Here is a 27,388-nt window from a genome sequence, read left to right on the forward strand (position 1 = left end):
AGAGAAAGTGCTTTGTATAATTTCAATTTTGTTGAATTTATTGAGATTTGCTTCGGGACCCAACATATAGTCTATCCTGGAGAAAGATCCATGAGCACTTATAAAGAATGTATATTCTGCGGTTTTGGGGTGTAATGTTCTGTATATGTCTACTAGGTTTACTCCATTTATCATATTATTCAAGCTCTCTGTTTCTTTATTGATCCTCTGCCCAGATGTTCTAGCCAATGCTGAGAGTGTTGTATTGAAGTCTTTAACTATTATTGTAGAGATGTCTATTTCTCCCTTCGGTTTTGCCTGTATTTGCCTCATGCATCTTGGGCATCCTGGTTAGGTGCAAATACATTTATGATTGTTATTTCTTCGTGGTGAATCATCCCTTTTATTAATATATAATGTCCTTTCTTGTCTCTAATAATAGTTTTGCTTTTAATGTCTATATCATCTGATATAAGTATAGCTACCCCAGCTTTTTGTTGTTGTTGTTGTTACTGCATGCATGGAATAACTTTTTCCAGTCTTTCACTTTCAATTTTGCAGGTAGCATATGGATGGCTCATATTTTCTTATCCATTCTGCCAGTATGTGTCTTTTGATTGGGGAGTTTAATCCATTAACCTTGAATGTTATTGCTGTAAAGGCAGTTCTTATTTCATCCATTTTGATCTTTGTGTTTTATCTGTCATTTTATTTTTGACATTTTTAGTTACTGTTACTGATACAGTCATCATTTCTTGACTCTCTTCCAAGCCTCTCTCTCCTATACTTTCTTTTCAGGCTGTATGACCCCCTTTAGTATTTCCTGCAAAGCTGGTCTTTCTGTTATAAACTCTCTCAGTTTCAGTTTATCTGTGAATATCTAGTACTCACCCTTATTTTTGAAAGATAATCTTGTCAGATATAAAATTCTTGACTGGCAATTTTTCTCTTGCAATATTTTAAATATATTATACCACTGCCTTTTTGCCTCCATGGCTTCTGATAAAAAAAAAATGGCACTTATTCTATTGGGTATCACTTATATGTTACGTATTGCTTTTCTCTAGCTCCTCTCAGAATTCTGTCTTTGGCATTTACCATTCTAATTTTTATGTGTCTCAGAGTTGGTCTATATGGATTTATTTGGATGGGAGTATGTTGTTCTTCTTGGACATGGATATCTACGTCCTTCAATAGGGTTGGGAAATTTTTCACCATTATTTCTTCAAATATTCCTTCTGACCCTTTTCCCTCCTCTTCTCCTTCTGGGCCACCTATGACACATATGTTTGCATGTCTCTTGCTGTCATTTAGTTCCCTGAGACCCTTTTCAATTTTTTCTCTTCTTTTGTCTTTTCTTTTGTATGTTCACTTTTGGAGGCCATATCTTATAACTACCGATCCTTTCTTCTACTCCTCAAATCTGTTGTTATAAGCTTCAAGTGTATTTTTTTTTTTTAATTTTTTTTTTTATTGACTTTGTAATAATATTACATTAAAAATATATATGTGAGGTCCCATTCAACCCCACCCCCCCACCCCCCCTCTCCCCCCCCCCAACAACACTCGTTCCCATCATCATGACACATCCATTGGATTTGGTAAGTACATCTTTGGGCACCTCTGCACCTCATATACATTGGTTCACATCATGGCCCATACTCTCCTCTATTCCATCATGTAGGCCCTGTGAGGATTTACAATGTCCGGTGATCACCTCTGAAGCACCATCCAGGGCAGCTCCATGTCCCGAAGACGCCTCCACCTCTCATCACTTCCTGCCTTTCCCCATACCCTTTGTCCATTATGTCCACTTTTCCCAATCCAATGCCACCTCTTCTATGTGGACACTGGATTGGTTGTGTCCATTGCACCTTTATGTCAAGAGGAGGCTCAGATTCCACCTGGATGCTGGATGCAATCCTCCCATTTTCAGTTGTAATCACTCTAGGCTCCATGGTGTGGTGGTTGTCCTTCTTCACCTCCATCTTAGCTGAGTGTGGTAAGTCCAATAAATCAGATTGTAGGTGCTGGAGTCTGTTGAGGCTCAGGATCTGGCTATCACATTGTCAGTCCAGAGATTCAAATCCCCTAAATATATCTTTTTTTTTTTTTTTTTTTTTTTAAATTTTTTTATTTTTTATTGACTTTGTAATAATATTACATTAAAAATATATATGTGAGGTCCCATTCAACCCCACCCCCCCCTCTCCCCCCCCCCAACAACACTCGTTCCCATCATCATGACACATCCATTGGATTTGGTAAGTACATCTTTGGGCACCTCTGCACCTCATATACATTGGTTCACATCATGGCCCATACTCTCCTCTATTCCATCATGTAGGCCCTGTGAGGATTTACAATGTCCGGTGATTACCTCTGAAGCACCATCCAGGGCAGCTCCATGTCCCGAAGACGCCTCCACCTCTCATCTCTTCCTGCCTTTCCCCATACCCTTTGTCCATTATGTCCACTTTTCCCAATCCAATGCCACCTCTTCTATGTGGACACTGGATTGGTTGTGTCCATTGCACCTTTATGTCAAGAGGAGGCTCAGATTCCACCTGGATGCTGGATGCAATCCTCCCATTTTCAGTTGTAATCACTCTAGGCTCCATGGTGTGGTGGTTGTCCTTCTTCACCTCCATCTTAGCTGAGTGTGGTAAGTCCAATAAATCAGATTGTAGGTGCTGGAGTCTGTTGAGGCTCAGGATCTGGCTATCACATTGTCAGTCCAGAGATTCAAATCCCCTAAATATATCTTAAACCCCAACATTAACTGCACCTCCAGCACATTAGCATGAAAGTCTTATGAAGGGAGATCCCATCTGAGTCCAGATTCATCACACATAAACACCATTTCCAAAGAGGGGCCATCTGCCCTGGTAGTTAACCCCATCGGCCATGACCATAACTCCCATGGGTCTCTTTAGCCCTCAAAGGAACCAATATCTGGGGGTTGTATCTGCTTTATCTGTCTCTCTGACTCTGCTCAGTTGTGCATGAGGGCAAACCTTCTGCCAGCCTCCAGACTCTTTTTTAGAAACTCGTAGCCATATAAACTCCTTTCTCCTTTCCATTTCCCCCTTACTTTAGGTCAAACAGCATTTTAAAGACATGGTATTTTATGTAGACATGGATATTCTGCTGATCCGCATTGAACCTTCCGTATAAGGTCATTTTCCAGTTGCATCATCAGTTGGTAGTTGATAGTGGTCCCTCGTTGCCAGGGAGGCTCATCCCCGGGTGTCATGTCCCACGCTGGGGGGAAGGCATTGCATTTACATGCTGAGTTTGGCTTCGAGACTGGCCACATTTGAGTAACATGAAGGCTGACAGAAGGAAATTCCCAGGCACAAAGTTGCTCTAGGCCTTGTTATTATTTTGGGTTTATCAGCTCACAAGCATAGTCATTAGTATCAGGGGCTCACTGTTGAACCCTCACTCCCTCCCGGTCCCCACCACTGTACCTGGGAGACTGTCGCTGCTCCCCTAGGGACCACGACAGAGCACCACTGGCCAGGAACCCAGTACCCCCCCTACTGTGGTTTTTAATTGTTGCCACTATGAGTATATCCAAACATTACCATGCACCCTGGACATATGTTCTGTACAGCTCCCTGTCAGTCATATATCACCTGTCATTGGTATCCCATACCAGTATCCCTCCATTGCCTCAAGTGTATTTTAAACTTCATTTATTGCACCTTTCATTCCCATAAGGTCTGCTACTTTTCTTTGTATGCATTCAAATTCTTCTTTGTGCTCCCCCAGTATCTTCTTAATATCCTTAATCTCTTTAGCCAACTCAATGAATTTGTTAAGGAAATTTGTTTGAACATCTGTTATTAGCTGTCTCAACTCCTTTATATCATCTGCAGACTTATCTTGTTCCTTTAAATGGGTCATATCTTCCTGTTTCTTGGTATGGATTGTAATTTTTTGTTGGTGTTTTCACATCTGGCTTGTTAGGTGTATTTGTTCTGGGTGCAGTTTCTCCCTTTAGTTTAGGGATTTCTTTTCTTTTCTCCCTTGCTTGTTGTGTAGTGGGAGTCGGAGGATGTAGTTGGTACTGTAAGCTATGGAGGCTGAAGCTGACCACTTTGCCCCAGGAATTGATGAAGCTTCTCCCACCTTTCTCCTCTGTCAGGGGTAGGGAGAGAGCTGCAGCTGTGTATAATAATCCAAGTTGGACAGGACAAGTCTACCTCTAGTTGCCCGGAGACACTGATGAAGCTTCACACTCCTTCCTCCTCTACCTTGGGCAGGGATGGAGCTATAGTTGTGAGGAGCAATCTATGCCATCTGGGTCCAAAGTGACCACAGTTGCCCAGGTAAATTGATATAGCACCAGACCACCTCTCTGTTGGAGGTAGGAATGGACTCTCTGGAGTGCCCAACAGTCTTATCTGGGTGGGCCGAATATGCCTGCAGTGCCCTGAGAGGCTGAGGGAGTTCTGTCCCTTCTGCACTATAGGGGGTGGGAAAGGAACCACCAACACCCAACAGTTCAGTCTCTGTAGGCTGAAAGTACCTGCCGTTGCCTGGAGAAGCTGAGGAAGCACCAGTCCCCTCCGATTCTATTAGGGCATGGGGTTGGATCCACAGACACAAAACAGCTCAGTCCCTGTGGACCAAAAGTACCCACCATTGTCAGGACAGACTGTGGAGACACCAGACCCCTCCTATCCTATTGGGGGTGGGGGTGGATCCATAGGCATCCAACAGTCCAGTCCATGCAGGCTGAAAGTGTCTGCTGTTGCCCAAAAAAAGGCCGTGGAAACACCAGGCCCCTCCTTTTCTACTGGGGGGTGAAGGTGGAACTACTAGTACCCATCAGTCCAGGTTGTGTGGGCCAAAAGCACCTGTAGTTACCTAGAGAGGCTGGGTAAACACAGTCCGTTTCTTGTCCTATTGGGGATGGGGGTGGAGCCACAGGTGCCCAATGGCTGGGTTTGTGTAGGCCAAAACTGCTTGAAGTTGCCCTCAGAGGCTGGGGGAACACCAGTTCCCTCTTATACTAGTGGGGGGAGGGACAGAGATGGAAATGGACTTGAAAGCATGCAACAAACCAGTTCCTGTGGGCTGAAAACATCTGCCATTATCTGGAGAGACCAAGGATACCCAGCTCCTCTTCTATCCTATTAAGTTGTGGGGATGCAGCCCCAGGTGATTGAGTATTCAGTCTGTGCCTGCCAAGAGCACCTGCAATTGCCTGGAGAGCCTGGTGCAGATCCTGCCAGCTTCCTCTCTGCTGGAGGTGGAGCTGGAGCCTAGGCTAGGGCTGCAGTCCAATCTTGGTGGAAAGAAGCCCGTCCCTAACTTCACTGGCTTTTCCGTCAGCCAGGCTTCCCCTCATGTTGGGGGAGGAGTCAAAATGGTGACTACCGGCCTCTTTCCAATTTGGACAGGTTCAAACCATAGCTGTTTCTAGGACTATACTTTAGCCAGCCGAGTCCACTAATCAGTAACTGAGGTCAGTGGACAACTGTCTCTTTCTCCACCATTTATAAGAAATGGAACTTCTAAATCCAGCCACGGAATAGCTGCTGAGGCTTCTTGCACCGCTGGAGTAGGACAGGCACTGGCCTCTGCAGCGTGGCTTGCAGTTTCCCAGAGAGGTAGTGCAGGTCCCCCCACTTTCCTCCCTGCAGGAGGTGGGGCTGGGGTTTAGGCTAGAGCTGCAATCTGATCTGGGTGGAAAGAAGCCAGTGCTTAACAGCGCTGTGTTTCAATCAGCCCCACTTCCCCTCATGCCAGGGGCAGAGTCAAAATGGTGGTTACCAGCTTCCTTGTGAACTGAATAGGCTCAGAGTTTAGCTGTTGCTGGGAATATACTTTAACCTGCCAAATTTACTAATCAGTAACTGAAGTCAGTGCCACATTATGTCTTCCTCCTCTGTTTTCTGGGAAATGGAGCTTCCAACTCCAGCCATGGAATAGCTCCTGAGGTGGCACTGACCTCTGTGTGTGCGGAAGACTCCACTCACGAATCCTCCCTGCAGACGGGAAGTCTCCTCCTTGCCTACTTCTGGGGCCCGGGGCCCCCAAACAGGCCCTTTACATATCTCCGGGTGATTACTAACTGACCTGTAGCACAAGTTGACTCCAGGACCTCCTTACTCTGCTGCTGTCTTGGCTTCCCCCAAAAGGCACATGTTTTAATGTATAGCTTGATGACTTTTGACAAATATATAATCCTTGTAACCATGACCATCACAATCAAGGTATAGAATATTTCTACCACCCAAGGTGTATCCAGTTCTTAGTCAATACAATCTCCCTACTTCCTGGTCCCAGGTAATTGCTGATCTGATTTCTATAACTACAGTTTTACCTTTTCTTGAGTTTAATACAAATTAAAATCATACACTATCCTTTCATATATGCCTCTCTTCACCCAACAAAATTATTTTGAAATATATCTGTGTTTTTCAATAATTCAATTTTTATTTCTGAGTAGTAGTCTACTGTATGGATATACCACAATTTATCAATTCACCTATTGATGAACACTTGGGTTGATGCCGAGCTTGGGACTCTTATGAATAAAGCTACTATGAACTCTTATGTATAGTACAAGTCTTTATGTGGATATATATTTTCATTTCTCTTGAATGAGTGAATTGCTGGATGCTAATGTAAATATATATTTAACTTTATGAGAAACTGTCAAGCAGTTATTCCACCAGTAATGTATGAGAGTGCCAGTTGCTCCACATCCTAGCCAAGATTTTATACCAATACATTTGAACTTAAAGGAAGCAACTTTCCAGGAAAGAATAAATTACCAAAATTGGCTTGGAAAAAACAAAGAAATCTGATGAGACTAACAACCATGCAAGATATTGAAATGGTGGTCAATGATCTACACCATTCCCTCCCTTCATCTCTCTCCATGAATACCAGAATCAAATAGTTTTATTAATAAGTTCTACCAGTCAAGGAATAATTCCCATCTGTTCAATCTGAGTAAAGATGGAAGTTTATTTTATAAGGCTTTCATGACCCTGAGATCAATACCAACATCTGGTAAGGAGAGCACACACATACAAAATCTATAATTCAATTATCAGTATGATCAAAGAAGTAAACTCTTAAATATGTTTAAAAATATGCAATGCCTCATTATCAAGAAGTGTTTATACTAGGAATGATAGGATACTTCAACGTTAGGAAATCTGTATCATTTATTATATTGAATTAAAAGGTAAAACCATATGCAGAAGATGCAGAAAAAGCATTTAATACTTTTCAATTCCCATTCTTGATTTTAAAATATATACATAGGATGTGTATAGATGCAACGTGTATACTGCATGTATAGTAAAGCAGAGAGGAATTTTCTCTGGGAAAGACATTTAATAATAAAATCCAAGTAAACCAACTGGCACTATTTGAACCAATATGAGAGTTCAGGAGGGTGGCTAAATATACAGATTTCTAAAATCAATACCTTCTCTCCACACCAGCAGTAATCAATTATAAGATATAATAGAAAACAAATCTCTTTCAAGGCAGAACCAAAAATAGGTACCTAGAAATAATACCAGGTAATGAAACAGACCTTTATGAGGAAATCTATAAAACTTTATTCAAGAATATTATATCTCAGTCTCTTACTGTACATGTTTCCTTCCTAATACTTATTAAACCTGCATTTAAAAGTATCTGTTGGTTCACTGGCTTTTGTCATCTATCCCCACCACCACCACCAGGCTGTAAACTTCCCGAGGGTAAGGCTCTTGTTTGTCATGGTACCTACTCTATCCTCCATCAGGCACTTTTCACAGTATTTGGCACAAAGTTGCCTTTCTATGATTATAAAATGTGGAAGAATCTAAAACACCTGCTAGTTTCCTTCTCTCTGCCTACTTTGGTGAATATTACGCAATAATGTACAGAAATTGCTCCAAGCCGTCCACTGACACCGCCCCCTCCAACGACTCATCCCAGCCAATCAGGATGCTTCCCACCTGTGCTCCCCCTCCCCCGCTCCGCCTCACCCAGCTGCACGAGGCAGAATCTTCCGGCCTCCGGCTGTTTTTCTCTGAGCTGCGCCAATGCGGCTGCGCGCCGCGTTCTGATTGGTCGAGAGCTGTCAGCCCGCGCGTGCGGGCGTCTGCCGCTGTTACTAAGGGTCGGAGCCGGGCCAGGGCCGGCGGCTGGTGCGGTCCGTAGGCCTACGTCGAAGCTTGATCGCGCCCGCCATGCCGAACCGCAGGGCCAGCCGTAATGCCTACTATTTCTTTGTGCAGGAGAAGATCCCTGAACTGAGGCGGCGAGGCCTGCCCGTGGCTCGTGTAGCTGATGCCATCCCCTACTGCTCCGCCGACTGGGCGGTAAGGCCGGAGGGGGTGAGCAGACCCAGGAGGGGCAGTTGGACCAGCGGGAGGATGACTGCGGGGCGAGGCGGATAGAAAAGAGGTTCAGGAAAGCCAGTGGTGGCTTGGCCCCTGCTGGAGGGAGAGGGATCCCCCCTCCTCCTCCCGCCTTGTTCCTGGCCCAGGGCAAACGCACTCCGGAACCGCCTCCCGGGGGCTCATGTGTTGCTTCTTCTCTTTAATTCCCCCTTTGATGCTCCAAGCTCCTGAGTGAGGAAGAAAAGGAAAAATACGCAGAAATGGCTCGAGAGTGGAGGGCCGCCCAGGGAAAGGAAGCTGGGCCTTCAGAGAAGCAGGTAAGGTTAGCCAGAGAAGAGCAGCCACCTGCCTGGGCACACAGGCTTGCTGGAGGAGTGAGTAGAAGAATGTCGAGGGTAGACTACTGGGTGAATTGGGCTAAAGAAGAGTATTATTTTTTCTCCCCTGGTGTCAGATGTCTGTTTAAAATGAACAGAGTCCATAACTAGGACACATCGTGATTTCATTTATTTGGTAAAAGGGCGGGAGACTCCTTATTAGGAAACCTGCTGCCAGTAAACCATGATGAGCCATAGCAGTGTTCGGTATTTAGGAGTTCTTATAGATAACTTCAAAGGATCCCTTTCAACTCCTCTGATTAGAGTCTCGTTTAGATGCTTAAAGGCTGTTTGGACCGTTCTCTCTTTAAATGACATTTTTGGAACCAAGCCAGCTACTATGTTTAAAATATTGAAATAAAAGGACTTGGAAATGTCGGTGAATGTTTGTTGCATGCCTTTCAGGTAAAAGAGTTGAATAAAGTTTATTTCGATACGTTTCTGTGTAGTAGAATGTTAAAATCCTAGATAAAATTGATTTTCTTATTTTGTATCAAGAAAATGCAGGGTAATTGTGGCTTTTTTTTTTTTTTTTTTGCTTCTAAGTTGTTTCCATTCTTACACAGTAAAATTCCATTCTGCTCTTTCAAACTGTCAACACTGGATCGAAATTCAAGAGAGCTTTGCTTGCTTTAGGTTTGAAGGGCTTAAATTTTGGGTGGACTTATGTTTGAGTAGAACTTCTAGTTGGATGAATTTGTACTTGCAAGCTTTGATTTTCTTCTTCTTCGATTTCTTACGATATTTTTTCTCAATTTAAAATGTTGCATGTGTAAGTCATATAAGACCTGGAAATCAGCATGATATAGTTCTTATGGTAAGTGAAAAAACAGCAAAAGAGTACTTTAGCAAGTGTTTTGGCCATCTGGCACATAATAGGTGGTTCAGTGAGATTAACTATATCAGTATTGGCCAAATGACTTTTAAGTACCAATTGAATTGGTATTTACCACGCAACCTTCCAATTTAAAATATTTCTGGATTTTGCTTTTGTCTGCCTTTGGGTGTTGGTGTTATTGACAAATATTTATTTACTTATTGGGTTCATTGGCTTGGAGAGGTTACTGAAGTAAACTGGCTGTTTTGCATTCATTTGCTAAATTAAACATACAGTATAAAGTGCACAGCATGAGTTTAAGTATATGGACAATCATCTTCTTCCTCTTTAGAAACCTGTTTCCACACCGCTGAGGAGGCCAGGCATGCTTCTGCCAAAGCAGAATGTTTCACTCCCAGATATGTCAAGCTTGTCTCTAAAAAGTGACCAAGGTACAGTAATCCCAAAATATTTTGCTTAAATTTGCTGGCTGAAAACACTATGACGCATTGATCAGTAAAAATTTTATATCTATCCTGCATTTCAAAGTAATTGAACGTAAGTATTTAAATATGATGGCATTAAAGCTATAAAAGAGTAGGTAATCTCCCTTTGAGTAATACCGGAGAGTTTTTAACAGAAATCCTGGGTTCTTGGTTTCTACCACTTCATATGTTATTAAATTAGATAATTTTTAGATTTAAGTGATTGTAACTTAACACTTAAATGTATTATAATTAGGAAAATAAAGATGAGTTCTTGGTCTGGTCTAGAAAAGATGATAACTAATAAAGATCCTTACTATTCCTTCTTGCTGTTTTTAATTGTATTCTGACTTTTTAAAGATTAATAAACCTTTAACAGTCTTAAGTGTGGCCAGTCCTGTAAATAAAAACTCCTTTCACTGTTCTCATATTTCTTTCTTTAGGGAATTTGTAGGTGGTTTCAGGTATATTTAATGGTAAAAAGTAAAGAAGAAATGAATTAAATTGTCAGTAATTATCACAGAGCTTTTCTATACTGATTCTGTTTGGCTTTATATCTCAAACCCTGCATTTGTTAAATGTGGGTCATAGCTTTTCTTTAGTCATTTCTGAGATTGAGGGTTTGTGTAGAGCTGAATTTTGTAGAGCTGGCTCCAAGTTTGAATAATTTTGTTTCATTCAAAGAATGGTTGGTACTTTATTCTTGATAAGTGTAATTATAAAAAATTCAGTTCATTTGTCTGCTATAGCTGATTAGTTTTCTCTTTTCTAGCTCATTTGAGAATATAGGAACACAAGGAATATTGTTCTAAAACTTTTGGTTTTCCCTGAGGTAAAGAGACTTTTGTAGAAGGGGTATATTTGAGACATTTATTTGTTGGTTTTATCTTATGTTTTTGGTGTTTTGTTTTTTGTTTTTAGCCCTCCTTGGAGGCATTTTTTATTTTTTAAACATTTTTAGCCATGGCGAGCTACCTCCTCATTGTGAACAGCGCTTCCTCCCTTGTGAAATTGGCTGTGTTAAATATTCTCTCCAAGAAGGTATTATGGCAGATTTCCACAGTTTTATAAATCCTGGTAAGTAGCCAGATAGAGTGGATAGGTTGGTTGTGTTTTCTTTTTTCTTTATTCTGACTCAGTTTGATAATAGTATTTGTTTTCTTGATAGCTGATGCACAGCTGAGTCCTTAGAATGTAACAAAGCTTCATAAGAACAATTGAAAAATGGTTAGGAATGAGGTATTGCCAGAGGGTTTTTTGGTTTTAGGCTTTAGAAAAGCTTTATAGACTTGGGTGGACATTTTACTACCTGTAAAATGCATAGCCTATTCTTTCACCTGGGGCCTTATACCTTGGGATTTCTAAAACTTTGCCTTTTTTCTCTACCCTTTACCTCAGCTGGCACTAGTTTTTTGTTGGTTTTTTTTTTTAATTGTTACTGCTCTGTGACCTTGAGCAAATTATTTAAGCTCCCCAAACCTATTAGCTCTTCTGTAAATGTTTGCTGCCCTAAGGAATAGATGAGAATCTGTAAATAGCTGAGTACTTGATAAGTTCTCAGTTCTGTTGGTATCTCCTCTTCCCACTGTTCCATCCCATTAAAAACAAGATAGTTGTGAAAAGGAAGGATATGATTTGGTTTCAAGAGTATGGGCAATGGTAGGGGAACACCTTGCCCTCAACAGTATGTAGGAGAAATATATAGGGGAGAATACATCGGGGAAATAATTTCATCTTTAGTTTGTCAATTGCTTTAAAATCCATTAGTATGTCCCAGGATTTTTTTTTCTTCATTATTTTAAGATGCCCAAACTACTAATCATCCTACTCACACTTGTGAGGTAGCTGCTTAAGACAAGTAAAATAACTATTCTGTTAATGTTGATACACATAAAGCAAGAGAGAATTTGGAGACTTAGTCCCCTGAGAAATGCTTCTTATACCTTACTATGTCAAGCGCCTAACGACCTCTGGAGCCCCATTCATACTTCAGTCCTTTAGCATACAATTTCTTGACCTAGTGTTTCTTTCTCTGTAAGGGATATTTTTTTAAGGTAGCTTAGGCAATATGCTAAAATTCTTTGATAGCCATACCTTTGGTTTAAAAAAACAAAAAACAATATGAAGGCTTACTCTGTATTTGCACATTGCAATAAAAATTACCTTACTGTGTTATGGCCTGGTCATCTTATGAAATGTTACTGTAATACAACTAGAGACTATTCAGATTTCTGCTTATTTAGTAAAATAATTTATTGTATTATAGGTGAAATTCCACGAGGATTTCGGTTTCATTGTCAGGCTGCAAGTAAGTATAAAAGAATGGAGTACAATGTATGTGCTCCTAGTAAAGACTCACTGTTTTATGTAGACACACAAAACATAAGTTGGGAGAAATTATTGTTGAAACTATCTTCATAGAAGTGGTAGATAATGCATGTTGATCTTTAAAATTTTTTAACTTTTTATAAACTTATCCTGTTTTCCTTTATGGGGATTGTGGTTTTATTTTCTCTCTACATTTATCTTTCGCCCTCAATGGAAGCTGCTGTTAGTCATCAGGTACTTAGATAAGCCTTCTAAGAGTTCTCAGATTATCTAGATCTAGGGCTTTTTACAGGGATATCCTTTCATAATTTTAAAAAAAGAGAAGAAAAAGTTGATGCTTTAAAAATAGTCTGATAGTGGTAAAGAGAAAAAACTTAGCCCTGAATTAGTTTTGTAGATGAGAAAAGCAGGTTTTTATTTTGTAACCAAAAGACATTGTATGTACCTAAGCTCTTGAAATAAACTGTTTTCTAAAAATAAGTTTTTTCTGTTGTATTAGAATGTAAATGATCATGGGTTTTTTTTGCTTAAAATTAAAACAAAAACATAGTTTTTAAAACCTGCCATGACAGGCAATTATATTGTAATACTTATGACACTCTCTTGTTTAGATGAAGATATTTTAGATTCATTTTTGGTTGTGAACTTTTAATTTTTTTTCCAGTTTTAGTGTAAAATATGCCCATTTTTGTTTACTTGGAATTGGTGTTGGAGGTTCTAGTGTTTAATGGTGAGTTTATCTGGTAGTTCCTCTTATATAGTTTTGAGTGAAATTTGTGATAAGATTAATTCTATAGTTGCTTTGTACTATAAACATAACTAATCTCCCCAGTTGTTACATTGGGGACATTACTGAATTAAATAGATGGTAATAAAAATAGAAATTGACCTAGCTGGTGAATTAATTTCTATTTCTGGTTTGTTCATCTCTTGAATTCATTTTAATACCCACTGTGCGCCAGGCACTCATTTGAGACACTCACTGGATTTACTTTTCTTTGCTATTTGATTCTGATAAAATTTTAAAAATCATTTCTTTTTTAAGGGCTTAATTTTTACAGCCATTTCAGATTAACCAGATTAACAAAGTGTAGTTTAACCAGAAAGTGTGGTTATTTAAAAAATACGTAGTAAAGATCTCAGGAATGTTTTCTTAATTTATTATTCAAACTTAATTGAAACTGAGCACAATATTTCTCATTCAGGAAACTTAAAATATTTGGAGCTCACCAGTTTAAGCATGTGTAAATTGCCAACTTGATAACCCTGGGAAATGTGCCTATTAAGATAAATGAATGTGAATATATTTAGTGACAGTTATATCGACATAATTGAAATTACCTATGCTAGTGTAATCAAACTGATGAGAAGACCATGTTTCATATACTTAACACTGAAGCAAATTTACATATGGGTATCACTTTAAGTATTAACAGTAGTAAATGACATGTATATAGATTTATCACAAGCTCCTGTGCCTTCTGGCCTTTTATGAAGTTTATGTAAGTGAAGTCAAGTGAATGCTTTGTGTATTATGGTTTAGCACATTAGAATCAAAGAATCTCAGATTGGAAGAGATTTTGATATAGAGTTTAGTGGTTCCCTTTCTCCTCTTCCATCTGGGTTCCTTTAGATTCCGTATGAGTGGGGCAGGTAGGAGATCTTAGCCCTTCTCCACTTATACAGGGGGAGCTCTGCTTCTGTCCATTTCTCTGTAGAGAATTTCTGCTTTAAATTAAGAAAAGCTTTGAAAGCTGCTTGCTTTCAGTTTCCCATAAAAAGGTCCATCAGGTTTTAAAATTCGGCTTTATACACAAAAAGAATGACTCATTTAAGGTATCAAGTATATTAGTGAACAGCAGTGCATCAGCTGAAGAAATAACACATTGCCACTACCATTGAAGGTCACGATATCTTTTCCTGATTGTGTCCGCTTCCCTTTTTATGAGAGAACCACAGTGTTGAATTTTGTGTTATATATTTCCTTTCTTTTCTGAATAGTTTTAGTATGTATACATATTTATATAAATGATATGTTTAATGTTGCTTGTTTGAACTTTATATGTGTGTTTTTTAATATCAATGATCGCTTTCCTCTTCTCAGATTGTTTTTTATTAGCTTATGGAAGTTTATTATATCTGTTTATTGATTTTTTAAAATTGTGTGCATGTGTTTGTTTTGTTCTTTGTATTTCTTACTTTATGATGTCTTTTTATGAACAGAAGTTTTTATTTTAACTTAACAAATGTATTGATCTTTCCCCTTATTATTTGTTATTTCCTGTCTTAAGAATTCTCCCCTACCTTGAGGTCATGAAGATAGTATGGATTTTCTTCTAAAAGTTTCAGAGTTTTATTTTTTGTGTCTAAGTCCTTATTCTACCTGGAATTGACTTGGTATGGTGTGAGGTAGAGATTCAGTTTCATTTTTATCCCATGTGGATAAAATTGTCTCAGAATCCATTCCCCAATATGTAGTGTCACCTGTATCATGTTTGTTTATATGTGGGTCCTTTTGGTTTCTCTCCTGTTCTATTGAACTACTTGTTTTTGGTGTTAATACCATATATACATATTTTTTAAGATTTAAAAAAAAATTTATTACTCCCCACCCCCTTGTTATTTGCATTTGCTCTGTCCATCTTCTGTGTTTCTTTAGGAGGCACCAGGAGCTGAACCTGGGATCTCTCTGATAGGAGAGGAAGGTACCTAATTGCTTGAGCCACCTCCACTCCCTGCCTTGTTGTGTCTCATTGTTTTTCTTCCCCAAGTCTCTTGTGTCATCTTGCTGTCTTCTTGCTGTCTTTTTTAGGAGACACCGGGATCTGAACCAGCAACCTATGGTTGGTGGGAGCCCAGTTGCTTGAGTCACATCCACTTCCCCATACCATATTCTTAACCACAAGAGTTTGATAATATATATTTACAGAAATCCCCTGACTTTGTTCTGTTAGATAATCATAGCTTTCCTTGAACCTTTGCTCTTCTGTATGCAGTTTAGGATCAGTTTATCACATTTCACAGAAAGCCTTGTTGAGATTTAAATTGGATTCATCTTTAAGTCTATAGATCATTTGGGAGAAAATGGACATCTTCATGATATTGAGTCTTTCAGGGAACATGAGGTTACTCTTTTTTTAGGTCTTTAATGTCATATATATATATGACATTTTAGGTATGTGATTTTTTATCAGGATAAACGAGTTACCTTCTCTTCCCAGTTTGGCTAGAGCAGTATCAGTTGCAAATTTTAATGAATGCTCTTTCTGTAGCCAGATGATTTTGTGGTGTTTTCGTTGTTGTTCATATGGTGACTAGCTAATGTTAAACTAATCTTATATTATAAACCCTCTATAGTCACAATATATGTTTAATTGCTGAATTTGGTTTGCTAATATTTTGTTTTAGGATTAGTGCATGTATATTTAAGACTGAGATTACCTTGTCCACTTTTGTTATGAAGGTTGTTTTGCTGTCTTAAAACTGGTTGGAAAGTGTTTTCTCTTTGTAATCATTGGAAGATATTTTTAACATTAGTATATGTTCCTTGAATGTTCCATACAATTTACCTGCAAAACGTTGTTCTAGATACTAAGATCTGGGGAGGAACTTTTGAAACTTGGAAAAATTTGTACAAAGTGCCCAGTAAGCAATCAGAACCTTTCATATGAAGAAGTGTTATTGTCTGAAGATAAAGGAAGCGGATGTGGCTCAAGTGATAGAACGTCCGCCTACTGTATGGGAAGACCTGGGTTCAATCCCTGGGGCCTCCTGGTGAAAGGAAGAGAAAGCGTGCCCACGCATCAAGCCAGTGCCTGCGCAAGTGCCCACATGGTGAGCCAGTGCCCCATGCAAGTGAGTCACAGAGGAGGATGATGATGCATTAAAACAGCAAGGGGAGAGTCAAGGTGAAGTGCAGCAGAAACCAGGAACTGAAGTGGCACAAGTGACAGGGAACCTCTCTCCCCATCGGAGGTATCTGGGATTGAATCCCGGTGAATCCTAAAGGAGAGAAAATGAGAAGACAACACAGACAGCAAAAAAGCAGCAGTAAATAGTAAAACAAAACAAAACAAAACAAAACCCTAAAAAACCTTTATTTGTAAAGGAAAGTCATGATAACTTAGAGCAATTCTGTCTCTACCCTTTGGACTAGTGGAAAGTGGTCCTTGGCTCTAGTAGGTATTCAGGTTTGGAATAAGTGTTTAGAAAAGAACATGCAGAGTCACCAAGAAATGCTTGCAAAAAGAACCATAATAATTGGAGAAAAGGTTTGACTATCAAGCCTTAAAACTGTAGAAATTTAAACACTGTGAAATGGGAATAGGAATTAATAAACAAATCAGGCACTCTAGATTTGATTGTTATAAGACCATGTAAATATGGGAACTTAATTTATTATAAAGTTGGCATTTCAAATTAATGGAAAAGGAAGGAGGACCTAGCTCAATCCATTTGAGAATAAAAGACTTTTCTACCACATGCAAAGTAAATTTCAGATAAAGAGTTAAATGTTTAAAAAGAATAAAGGGGACATAATGGACAAAGGGTATGGGGAAAGGCAGGAAGAGATGAGAGGTGGAGGCGTCTTCGGGACATGGAGCTGCCCTGGATGGTGCTTCAGAGGTAATCACCGGACATTGTAAATCCTCACAGGGCCTACTTGATGGAATAGAGGAGAGTATGGGCCATGATGTGAACCAATGTATATGAGGTGCAGAGGTGCCCAAAGATGTACTTACCAAATCCAATGGATATGTCATGATGATGGGAACGAGTGTTGTTGGGGGGGGGGGGGGGAGAGGGGGGGGTGGGGGGGTGGGGTTGAATGGGACCTCACATATATATTTTTAATGTAATATTATTACAAAGTCAATAAAAAATAAAAAAATTTAAACAAAAAATAAATAAATAAAAAGAAAAGGATTAAAAAGATTAAAAAAATAAATAAATAAAAAATAAAAAGAATAAAAAATTAAGTGTATTTAAGAGACTTTAGGAGACTGTTTATAATCTTAGGATTGAGAAAACTGGAGTAGGCCATAAAGGAAAAGACTAATTGATAGACAAAAAATGTATATGCTTATGTTATATTCATTTAACAAATGTTTGCGACTACCGTGCATTAGGCAGCTGTTCTAGATATTGTGAATAAATCAGTGAACAGTAAAGTCCTTGCCTTTCTGAAATTTACGTTCTCTTGGAGGGGGCAAACTAAAGTAAATATATGTTAATGTGATAAATGAGAGACAAAAATTTTAACAGAATGAGGGGGTAGGAGGAGATCAGTGGTATCTAATCATCCTGTTGGAATAATTTTCATTCTGTCTGAAGAACATTTAGTATTTCCCTTAGTGAAGAGTTTGGTGATAAAATGTTTTGTCTGTCTATAGCAGGGGTTCTTAACCTTTTTTATTCCATGAACCCCTTTGCCAGTCAGGTGAAAACCATGGACCCTTTACTAAGTCCACCCTATACTCTGTATTATTTAATAAATATATCACACTCACCCAACACATCCCCACAAGAGTAATGTGTTTTTTTAAAATTTTGTTTCAAGCTCATGGACCACAGGTTAAGAACCCCTGGTCTAAAGTGTTTTTATTTAACTTTTATTAGAAAAATGTTCACTTTTATTCTTGAAAGATATTTTTTCATTGGTTTAGAATTCTAGGTTGGCAGTTATTTTTATTCAGCACTTTAAATACATGATGGACTTGTCTCCTGGCTTCCTTTGTTCCTGCTGAAAATTTAACTATTTTACTGCTGCTCCATTAGAGATAATCCTTCTTGTTTTTCTGGTTGCTTTTTTGATTTGGTATTTGGTTTCCAGCAACCTTTCTTTGATTTACCTAGATGTGGTTTTATTTTGTAATATATCATTCTTGAGGTTTGTTGTAGTACTTGCTATCTTTCATCAGTTTTGGGAAAATTATCACTATTTATTGAAATACTGCTTCTAATTTCCTGTCCCCTTCCCTTTGAGATCTCAATTATAGTGAAAAGTTCTACTATATACGTATCTACTCCCTTATGTTGTTTTCTGTTTTCCATTCTTTTGTCTCTCCATTATGCTGGATGTTTTCTTCTGCCCTATCTTCTAATCTGACCATTATCTCTTAATTGTGTCAAGTCATCTATTAAATCCAGTCTTTGAGTTCTTAATTTTTGTTGTGTTTTCTGTTTTTTAATTTGTATTGGTTAAGGCTCTGCTGAAACCGATTTTTACTTCCCTGAACATAAAAAGCCTAGTTATTTTAAAGTTTTGTGTTTTATAACCCTATTAGAGGGATTTTCTTTTTGGATATCTTTTATAATCTGTTGGTTATCTTGATGTTCTGTGAAGTTCAGATGTATTCATATGTCTGATTATTTTTACTTGAGTGCTAAATAGTATATATGAAAACTTATTTTTCCTCACCAAAGAAGATTTATGATTGCTTCTGGCAGAAAGCTAGAGTCTCTTGCCATCTGAAATTACCTTAATCCAATTTCAAGAATTGAGATAATTTAAAATTAGGCTTCAGGCCTTAGAAAGGGTCAGTCTATTTCCAACTGAACTTTATTAAAAGTTGGGGAGGGCAACGGACTTGGCCCAGTGATTAGGGCGTCCGTCTACCACATGGGAGGTCAGAGCTTCAAACCCCGGGCCTCCTTGACCCGTGTGCAGCTGGCCCATGCACAGCGCTGATGCACGCAAGGAGTGCCCTGCCACGCAGGGGTGTCCCCCGCGTAGGGGAGCCCCACGCGCAAGGAGTGCACCCCGTAAGGAGAGCCGCCCAGCGCAAAAAAAAGTGCAGCCTGCCCAGGAATGGTGCTGCACACACGGAGAGCTGACACAGCAAGATGATGCAACAACAAAAAAAAAAGAAACACAGATTCCCGTGCTGCTGACAACAACAGAAGTGAACAAAGAAGTCGTAGCAAATAGACACAGAACAGACAACCAGGGTGGGCAGTGGGGGGGGGGGGGGGTGGAAGGGGAGAGAAATAAATAAATAAATCTTAAAAAAAAAAAGTTGGGGAGGGTGGACTGATTTTCAGCAGAAACAGTGGAAGCCAGAGGAAAATGGAATAATATTTTAAGTATTTTTTCTCTCCAGCTCTGGGTCTTTGGAAAACTCGCTCGGTTTCTCGGCTTCTAAATGTTTTCTTCCCGACTTGACTCAGGCACCTATGGGGAAAAACAATCACAAATGCCAGATTCAGCTCTCTAGGATCTCTTCTCCAAGATCTTGGACACATAATGCCTTATTGCATTATTTTTGCAATATTTTCAGGCAGGTGTTTTCTTCTATTTGTCCAGCTTTTACCTAGTTTCTTGTTATCAGAAGCAAAACTCCTCATCCTTTTTTATAGTTTCCAATTCATAACTTAATCTCCTCAATTATAATGACATGATTTTTAAAAATCTGCACTAATAAATTCAGTATCTGGATTTACTATTGAGTCCCTTTCTGTCCACTTTGTTTTGGTTCTTGTTTTTTTGTGTACCTGGTTATTCATGTTAAGTATTTGGGGGGAAAATGATTCATCACTTGAGGCTTGTGTTGTTAACCTTCTTCCAGAGAGGATTTATATTTGCTTCTTCCAGGCACATGGGGACACTAGCAAGCCAGGTTCCAAAAGCTGTCAAGCGTGTTCCTCATATATTCACCTCTCTGTTCTGGAATGGGAAAATGACACCAGGGGGAATAACTTCCCCCAAATCTAGGCTCATCTATCTGGATTTCTTTATCCACTTCAATTTTGACCCAATAATTTCTCTTTATGTCTGCTCTTAATATCCTTAAGCTTTTTTATTTTTTTTGTGGGAGGATTGGTCTGAATTACCTGGTCCTTTCTGTTTTTTTTTTTTGCTGGAAATCTTTTTTATCATACCACCTTTTTAAAAGCATAAAAATTACGAAGTTCTCTGGCCTTATAAAACAGATTAATAAAAGGTGGTATGGTAATAGTGAAAACATTTTACAGGCTTGGTCGCTTAAACTGGGTTGAGTCCTGACTCCACTATTCACTAGCTGTTACTAACTTATGTGATTCTCAGTTGTCTCTTTAACACGTGTATACTGCTTACCTCATGGGGTGACTATAAGACTATGGGATAAAATAGGTAAAGTTCCTAACCATAACCAGACTTTTGCAAATGCTTGAATAAGAGTTACCTGTTAACCTCTTCCTGTACCCTCCTCCCCATACATACCCCATAATCTTTGTTCTCATTGAACTTTAAACTCCTCCCTCTTCTTTATTTCCTCAGGTGATTCTAGTCACAAGATTCCTATTTCACACTTTGAATCTGGGCATGACCAAGCAACTGTGTTACAAAACCTTTATAGATTTATTCACCCAAATCCAGGGAACTGGCCACCTATCTACTGCAAGGTAATTTCAGCCTGGGAATTTCTTTTTAGATATCCAGAAAGCAGTTTTGCCTGAGTATTAGCTGTGTGTGTGTTGAAATATGTTCATTCAGAATAATTTTAAATGTAATTAGGTATGATGCCTTTTATTTTTTTATGGTTTGGGAGGGATTTTGGAGATTGCAAAAGCTGAACTTCTTTCTGCTTTCATAGATCTCATGGTTTTGTTTTTGTTTTTTAAAGTTCATCTTTCTGCAATATCTTCAATATCTTTATTAATACTTTAAAGAGTGGATGTTCTAGTCTGTACACCCATCCTTCCAAGCAAGATCATCTTATATTCAAAACTGTCATTGTAGCAATCCTGTGCCCCTCCTTTTATAACCTTTAGAGAGATTATATTCTTATTTTGTCTAGATTCTTGTAGGTTAAGAATTGAAGAATTGGGTTCTCCTTGCTGCTGATTAGTGTAACCATGAACAGATTACCTAATCTTTTTCTGAATATTGGTTTCTTCATTTGACTACTCTAAGTCTCACTTGCTTTTCATAAAATGTTAATTGTTACATAAATATAACTGGTTATTAATAGCAGTGGTCTTTTCTAATGTTGCTTGGTTTTTTTTCATTCAGTTGTCACAGACTCTTAAGTTCCTTCCATCCCCAGTTTGAAAGGTCAGAATTAATTAAAAGTAGCTCAAGACTGAAAAAAAGTAACAAGTGATTTTATTTTTCCTTCTCCAGTCTGATGATAGACCCAGGGTTAATTGGTGTTTGAAGCACATGGCGAAAGCATCAGGTAAGAAATTATTAGTCATTTCTAAAGTGTGTTATATTATCTGTTATTTTCATTTTGATCATGTTCTCAGTGCTTAAGTTTGCACTGATTGTGTGTGTTTTTCTATTTACTAATGGAAGAAATCAGGCAAAATCTAGAACTTCTCACCGTAGAGGACCTTGTAGTGGGGATCTACCAGAAAAAATTTCTCAAGGAGCCCTCTAAGACCTGGGTTCGGAGCCTTCTAGATGTGGCTATGTGGGATTATTCTAGCAATACGAGGTATTTATAGTGATTTTATATTTCTGAACGGAGAAAATATAATGGGACTAGTTGTTTGCCTTTTAATGCATTATTTTCCTGTAAAACTTTAAAAGTAAATTTCCTTGAATATGCCACTGTAGAATACTTTTATTTTTGTACCACTAAAAGAGTTTTTAAAATTGTCAAATTGATACTTTATCATTAGAATTTTTATACTGATAAGAGTTTAAGATTTCTTTACACAGATTTTAAAAAATTATTTAGAACTCTTGTAAAAAAAGAATATAGGTGAAATGAAAGTATTTTTCGTTGTGAAATATTTCAGACTTACAGAAATACTGCAAGAATATTGCAAAGAAGTCCCATATACCATTCTATAGGATTCCTTAATTAACATAATATATTTTCTTTATAATTTTCTCTATAAATATGCACTTAATCCCCTACTTCTAAATACTTCAGGGTGTGTTTCTTAAGAACAGGATATTCTCCTACATTACTACAGTACTATTATAAAAATTGGTGTATTGCCGTGGATGAAATACACTGTAAATAATCGGAGGAACATACTCATATTTTGCCAGTTTCCTTAGTAATATCTTAGTAGCATTTTTCATTTTCACATTTTTTTATAAGTCTACAAAGTAATTTCTCATGATTTTTAAATTTTCTTTTTCAATGGTTATTTCATTTATTTTGTTTTCTTTCAAGTTAGTGTTTTGTCTATTTCGATTTTTTTCCAAAATAACAGAATTTTAATTTATTACATCTGCTGTTTTTGTATGCTCTGTCTTGTTAACTTCTGCTTTTATCTTTTCTCCTTGGTACTTTGTGGGGTTTTTTTTCCCTAGTTTTTTGCATTAGGAATTTAATTAAACTTTTGTTTCATTTTTATTAAGTGCTTAATAGGGTGGATTTTCTAATAATTGCTTTCAGTATATCTCATAGATTCTGACAAAATATTTTCATTGACATTTTAAAAAACTTTAGGGAGCAGATATAGCTCTAGCAGTTGAGCGCCTGCTTCCCATGTACAAGGTCCTGGTTTTGATCCCTAGTACCTCCTAAAAACAAATGAAAAACCCAACCCTCATTGGGAAGCAGACGTAGTTCATGGGTTTTACTGCCTACTTTCCACGCACAAGGTCCTAGGTTCAATCCCTGGTATCTCCTAAAAAATAATAATTATTTCAATTCTTTTAACCCAGTAGCTGTTTAATAGAAGGCTTTTAAATATCCAGTTGGAAAAGCCTTTCTACTAAAAGTTTTGTTAGTAAATTTTAGTGTTTTGTGTTGTGATCAGAGAGTAGTGTTTGCGATATTTATACTTACGGAATTTACTGGGTTTCCTTTTATTTTTCCCTAACCTAATATATAATCAGTTTTTGTGAAGGTTTATGGGCATGTGTGGAGAACATGTATTCTTATGATAATGTAGAGATTTATATGTTTGGAATTAGGAATTAGTTAGGTTGGGCTTTTAAATTTGGGGTCTAAGTAGAAGTCAACATAATGGGCAGCTGAGACCATGAGATGATCTTGGGTGGCTCAGCCAGCATGCAGGAGCACACAGGCAGAACAAGAGAGACCTCTGGGCTTCTGCTTTATTGTGGTTCAGGGATGGAGGTTAGTAGATTTTCTGTAGGAGCCAAGGATTGGTTTAAAGCGAACATGTACAAAAAGAGAAAGGGTTTGGGGATCTAAGGGCAGTAGGGGATGGTTAGCTTACCATTTGGGGCCATCTGTGGGTTCTGGGTGTGGGTGGTGTGGATGGTGTAGGTTGTAGCCACAGATGTGGGTTGAGCTCTGGTAAGTTGAGGCCCCAGTGGTGGAAATAGGCTTATTAATTAGGTCAAAGGTCAGTGTTGAGGCACGTGATTTAGCCGAAGTGAGATGGAGGCCAAGGCAGCACACAAAAATTTTGATAGTTATGATATTTCACCCCTCAGTGCCTCAGCAATCATTTATTTGGAGGGTTTTGGCAGTTTGAGTAGCTGATGTATTTACTGTCAGGGGCATAGCTTTATTGAGCCAGTGCATAAGACATTTGATATTGGTTATTATAAAAATGCCAGTAAATAGTAAAACCAAGAGCTAGAAGCCTTTGTGTAGCTATTCCCCCTCACCCTTCAGGGAACAGCCAGAGAAGATGTTGGAGACTTTTTAGGGTCTAAGGTATCTGTTGAAAACCCTTAGTTATATTGTAAAATGCCTTAATCTCTTGAGCCCTCTTTTATAAAGTGATTTTGACTTGTCCCAAATTATTAATATATACGCAGCAGAAGGTGCTTCTTGCGGCTCAGACAACTCCTTCTTTGGCAAAGAGATAGTCTAAGGCTAGACTATTATCCAAAACTACCTGGACTAGGAAATTTGTTGTATCAGGCCCTATTCACATACAGAGAGATGGGCTATCAGGCAAAGGACTGTGGGTGGCCTCAGATGTTAGGAGGTTGTCCCTATTGTGTACAACATTTAGCTTGTCAGTGGGGGGCAGCAGAGCTCAAGGCAGTCCTGCAGGATGCAACTCAGGTGACTAGCATTGCGTAAGGACTACGGCCCGTGATTAGAGAGTCTCATTTCAGGCAAGTGGTTATCTAACAGTTCTCCCATTTCTCAAGGCAAAGTCTTGGTTCATAGCGTAGGAGTGATTCTGTTTTGTTGGTGTTACAAGAGTAACTGTGGGTGGCTCTATGGTTTGGGGTGATGTCTCTATCTGTGAACATCTGGACTGAGGTGATGTCCTCTGAGGTGACGCAATGATGCTGGAGCTGTCCTAGGGGGTGGGTATCCTTCCAAGTAACCAACTATAAAGGATAGGGAGTTTTGTCATGTGCTTTTAAAATACCACTGGACAGCTCTAGCCTTGATATTTCTGCAGGTTTCTGTAAAACGGTTATCACAGAGCTCCATGACTTTTCAGGGGTTTCCTGGGATGCACTTAGCAAAGGCAGCTGCATGTTCTTGCATGGCCCCACTTCTTCCCTCCACAGGGAAAATAAGTTTTGTACATGCATATATGCCAGTTGGATATTAATTCTCTGCAAGTCCCCTTAATAATCCAAGCTCTTGCCTTGAAACAGTATATCTGGCAGTCTAGAGCAGAGGGAAATTAGCCATGTAGTCTTGATTTGATTATATTTGTGAAGCCATAGGTGCTATATGAGAATCTTATTTAGGTTACGCTCTGGAGTGGGAATCATTAATGCATTGGTGTCAGTGGGTAGGTATGTTGGATAGGTGTAACTATGAGCCATTAGCCATGCTTTATGGGATGCTGTGCACAGACAGTTGAGTGATAGCCAGCGATCTCCTCTTTCCCATTCCTGGGTACAATTTTAGGTTTAGCTGAGTACTGTTTGAGCGTTCCTGGGTTTGCATGGTGAGGTCTCATGTATTGGTAAGTAAGCCTGTGATCCATGGAGCCAGCAAAAATACTAAAATCCAGAGCCAGGGTGATCATTGACATTACATTAGTCAGCAAGGACCAGTTTCTGAGGCTGCTATTTGTATCATGACGTCCATATGTGGTTGTGTTCCTCTTGAAAGAGAAAAGTGAATGAAATACATGATCTCCAATCGGATCTAGAATCCCCTCCCCCATAATGTTTTAAAGGTCATGTATAAATTGGAGAAATTGAATTTGGAGTACATTTATTAATATTAGATAATATTCTATTATGGTTAAACTTCTTGGGAGTGTTAATGAGATAGTGATTATATAGAGAATGTCCTAGTTCTTAAGAGTTTTACCTGCTGAGTATTTAAGGGTAAAGTGTTGTCTGCAACTTCCGTTCAGGGAAGGGAAGTGGGAGGGAGATTGTACCCTGGTTTCTCTCACAGCTTGCTCTATGTCTGGACTTGTCAGCCAAGGCATTTGTGCTTTGTTTAGGTAATAGGCACTCATGGCAGGGAATAATGAGGTAGTTTTTTGTGTGTGACTGACAGCTTCTCTTCACCTGTAAAGGTGACAGAGACAGTTACACTGCTTGATCTGGGAACAATCATCTATACTTCCTGGTCGCTCTGGCAGTGTTGGGAAGTGGTCCTGTGTAATTAATATGGCAGCAGGAGAAGGGTTTATTGCACTCCCATTCTCACTCCTTCTGTGCAACATGACCCATCTGTGCGATACCAGTGTTTGGTTTGGAGCACAAGTTATGTAACGATCTTCGTCAGTGATAGGCCTAGAGACAGTCCCTTTTTATGTGCTAATTCTACCAGGGCCAAAGAGCCTCTGAGCCCTGAGGTATCATAGGCCCAGACCACCAATTGGTGGTAGAAGCTTTGGGAGCCTGAGTGGGCAGTCTGAGAGACCTGCTGGGTATGCTATGTAGGATAGGATGTTTAGGTAGTTTGCCAGCAGTGTCATTGAACAGTGACTCCAGTGCGGTGAGTTGAGTGGGTGGAAATGGGTGAGGATACAAGCTGTTTCCAAATGTGGAGCCCCTCACAAGGGCCTTCCTTGTGTGAGAAAATTGTTTCCAGTGGCCCCCCAACACTGCCAACCCCTTGGCTGCCACCCAAGAATCAGTGAAGATTCAGAGATTAGGCAAATGGCAGCATAGCCTTTCTTGGAGGGCTAATTGAACTACTTCCAGCTCCAGCAACTGCTCAGACTCCAAACACCCATCTTTGGTTAAGCTAGGTGTTGAGACCAGTGATATACTATGGCCCTCCGGTAAGTTGTGTCATGTAGTACAATATTGTTGTCATTAGTGAGTTATATTGACTCCCTTTCCATGTCAGTTTTCCCAAGGGGCTTCTCCCTTGGCTAGAAGAGGCAATGGGGGCATCTCAAGATCCATGGGCAAGAGACTGAGCATGTGAAAAGCAACATGCTCTTATTAATTTGGAAAGACCCTATTTGTTATGTACCATTTCTGTATTACCATTGAGGCTTCAGTGGCCATGCTGAGCTTCTGCTAGAAATTATCTCTCACCTACTACATTATGGGAATTTGTGTGCACAGGATGACTGGTGGTGGCCCTGTAAGCACCTTTGTCTCTAGAAGAGAATAAGCATCCAAGATCTGCCCTTTCTAATGGGGTATGTCAAGTGGCAGACAAGGGGAGCCGTTTAGTCCAAAAAGCCCATAAGGAGCTAATGTTGGCTATGCTTTGTCCAAAAATTCCAAAAGGTGTAGTTGAACATAGCCAAGATCTCTGGTGTAAAATCTATTCCTGGTGGGACAAGGAATATGGCTTGAAAAATGGCCTTTTGTGCCAGTTCTGAAGCTTATTGTTGGGCTCTTCAATGGAAAGCAGCAGATCGACTTGTGATTTTGTATATGAGCTGTAATGAAAGTACCAGGTGTGGGATGTTACCTCCAGAACATGAAAATCCTAATAGTTTTGCATGTCTTAGTTGGCTTGTGTTTGGTGATGGGACTCTGTCTGCCCTTAGGGGGGGACCAGGTGATCTTCAGGAATTTGACAAGAGTTTGGCCCTTGAATTTGCTGTGGCTCTGTTGCCCAACCTCATTCCTATAAATGTTGTATGACTGTGGCTAAGTCTTCAGAGGCCCTCTTTAATGTTCCCCTTAATTGGGTTGGAGGTCAGTTGTATAGTATCAGTATTTAGTGGTTTTGTTTTTAGTGACAGTTTATGATCTTAGTGGCAGAGATTAGG

The 27,388-nt window shown here is 39.2% G+C and overlaps 1 protein-coding gene across 2 annotated transcripts in view; it reads left to right on the forward strand.

Annotated features, from left to right (window-relative positions):
- The window catches only part of MAEL (maelstrom spermatogenic transposon silencer), a 77,271-nt gene that overhangs the window by 24,533 nt on the left and 25,350 nt on the right, over positions 1 to 27,388 (forward strand). Inside the window, exons 2-9 of one of the 2 annotated variants that reach the window (XM_071207314.1) lie at positions 8,241 to 8,324; positions 8,570 to 8,662; positions 9,892 to 9,991; positions 10,946 to 11,101; positions 12,291 to 12,332; positions 20,613 to 20,737; positions 21,459 to 21,513; positions 21,633 to 21,774. In XM_071207314.1, coding sequence (XP_071063415.1) covers positions 8,606 to 8,662; positions 9,892 to 9,991; positions 10,946 to 11,101; positions 12,291 to 12,332; positions 20,613 to 20,737; positions 21,459 to 21,513; positions 21,633 to 21,774 — 677 coding nt within the window. In that variant the 5' untranslated portion in view covers positions 8,241 to 8,324; positions 8,570 to 8,605. Of the gene's footprint in view, positions 1 to 8,134; positions 8,325 to 8,569; positions 8,663 to 9,891; positions 9,992 to 10,945; positions 11,102 to 12,290; positions 12,333 to 20,612; positions 20,738 to 21,458; positions 21,514 to 21,632; positions 21,775 to 27,388 lie in introns of those variants that run through there. The other variant, XM_004464722.4, reaches the window with a different exon arrangement.

The sequence above is a fragment of the Dasypus novemcinctus genome, chromosome 13 (assembly GCF_030445035.2).
Source record: "Dasypus novemcinctus isolate mDasNov1 chromosome 13, mDasNov1.1.hap2, whole genome shotgun sequence".
In the NCBI taxonomy this organism is placed as follows: Eukaryota; Metazoa; Chordata; class Mammalia; order Cingulata; family Dasypodidae; genus Dasypus; species Dasypus novemcinctus.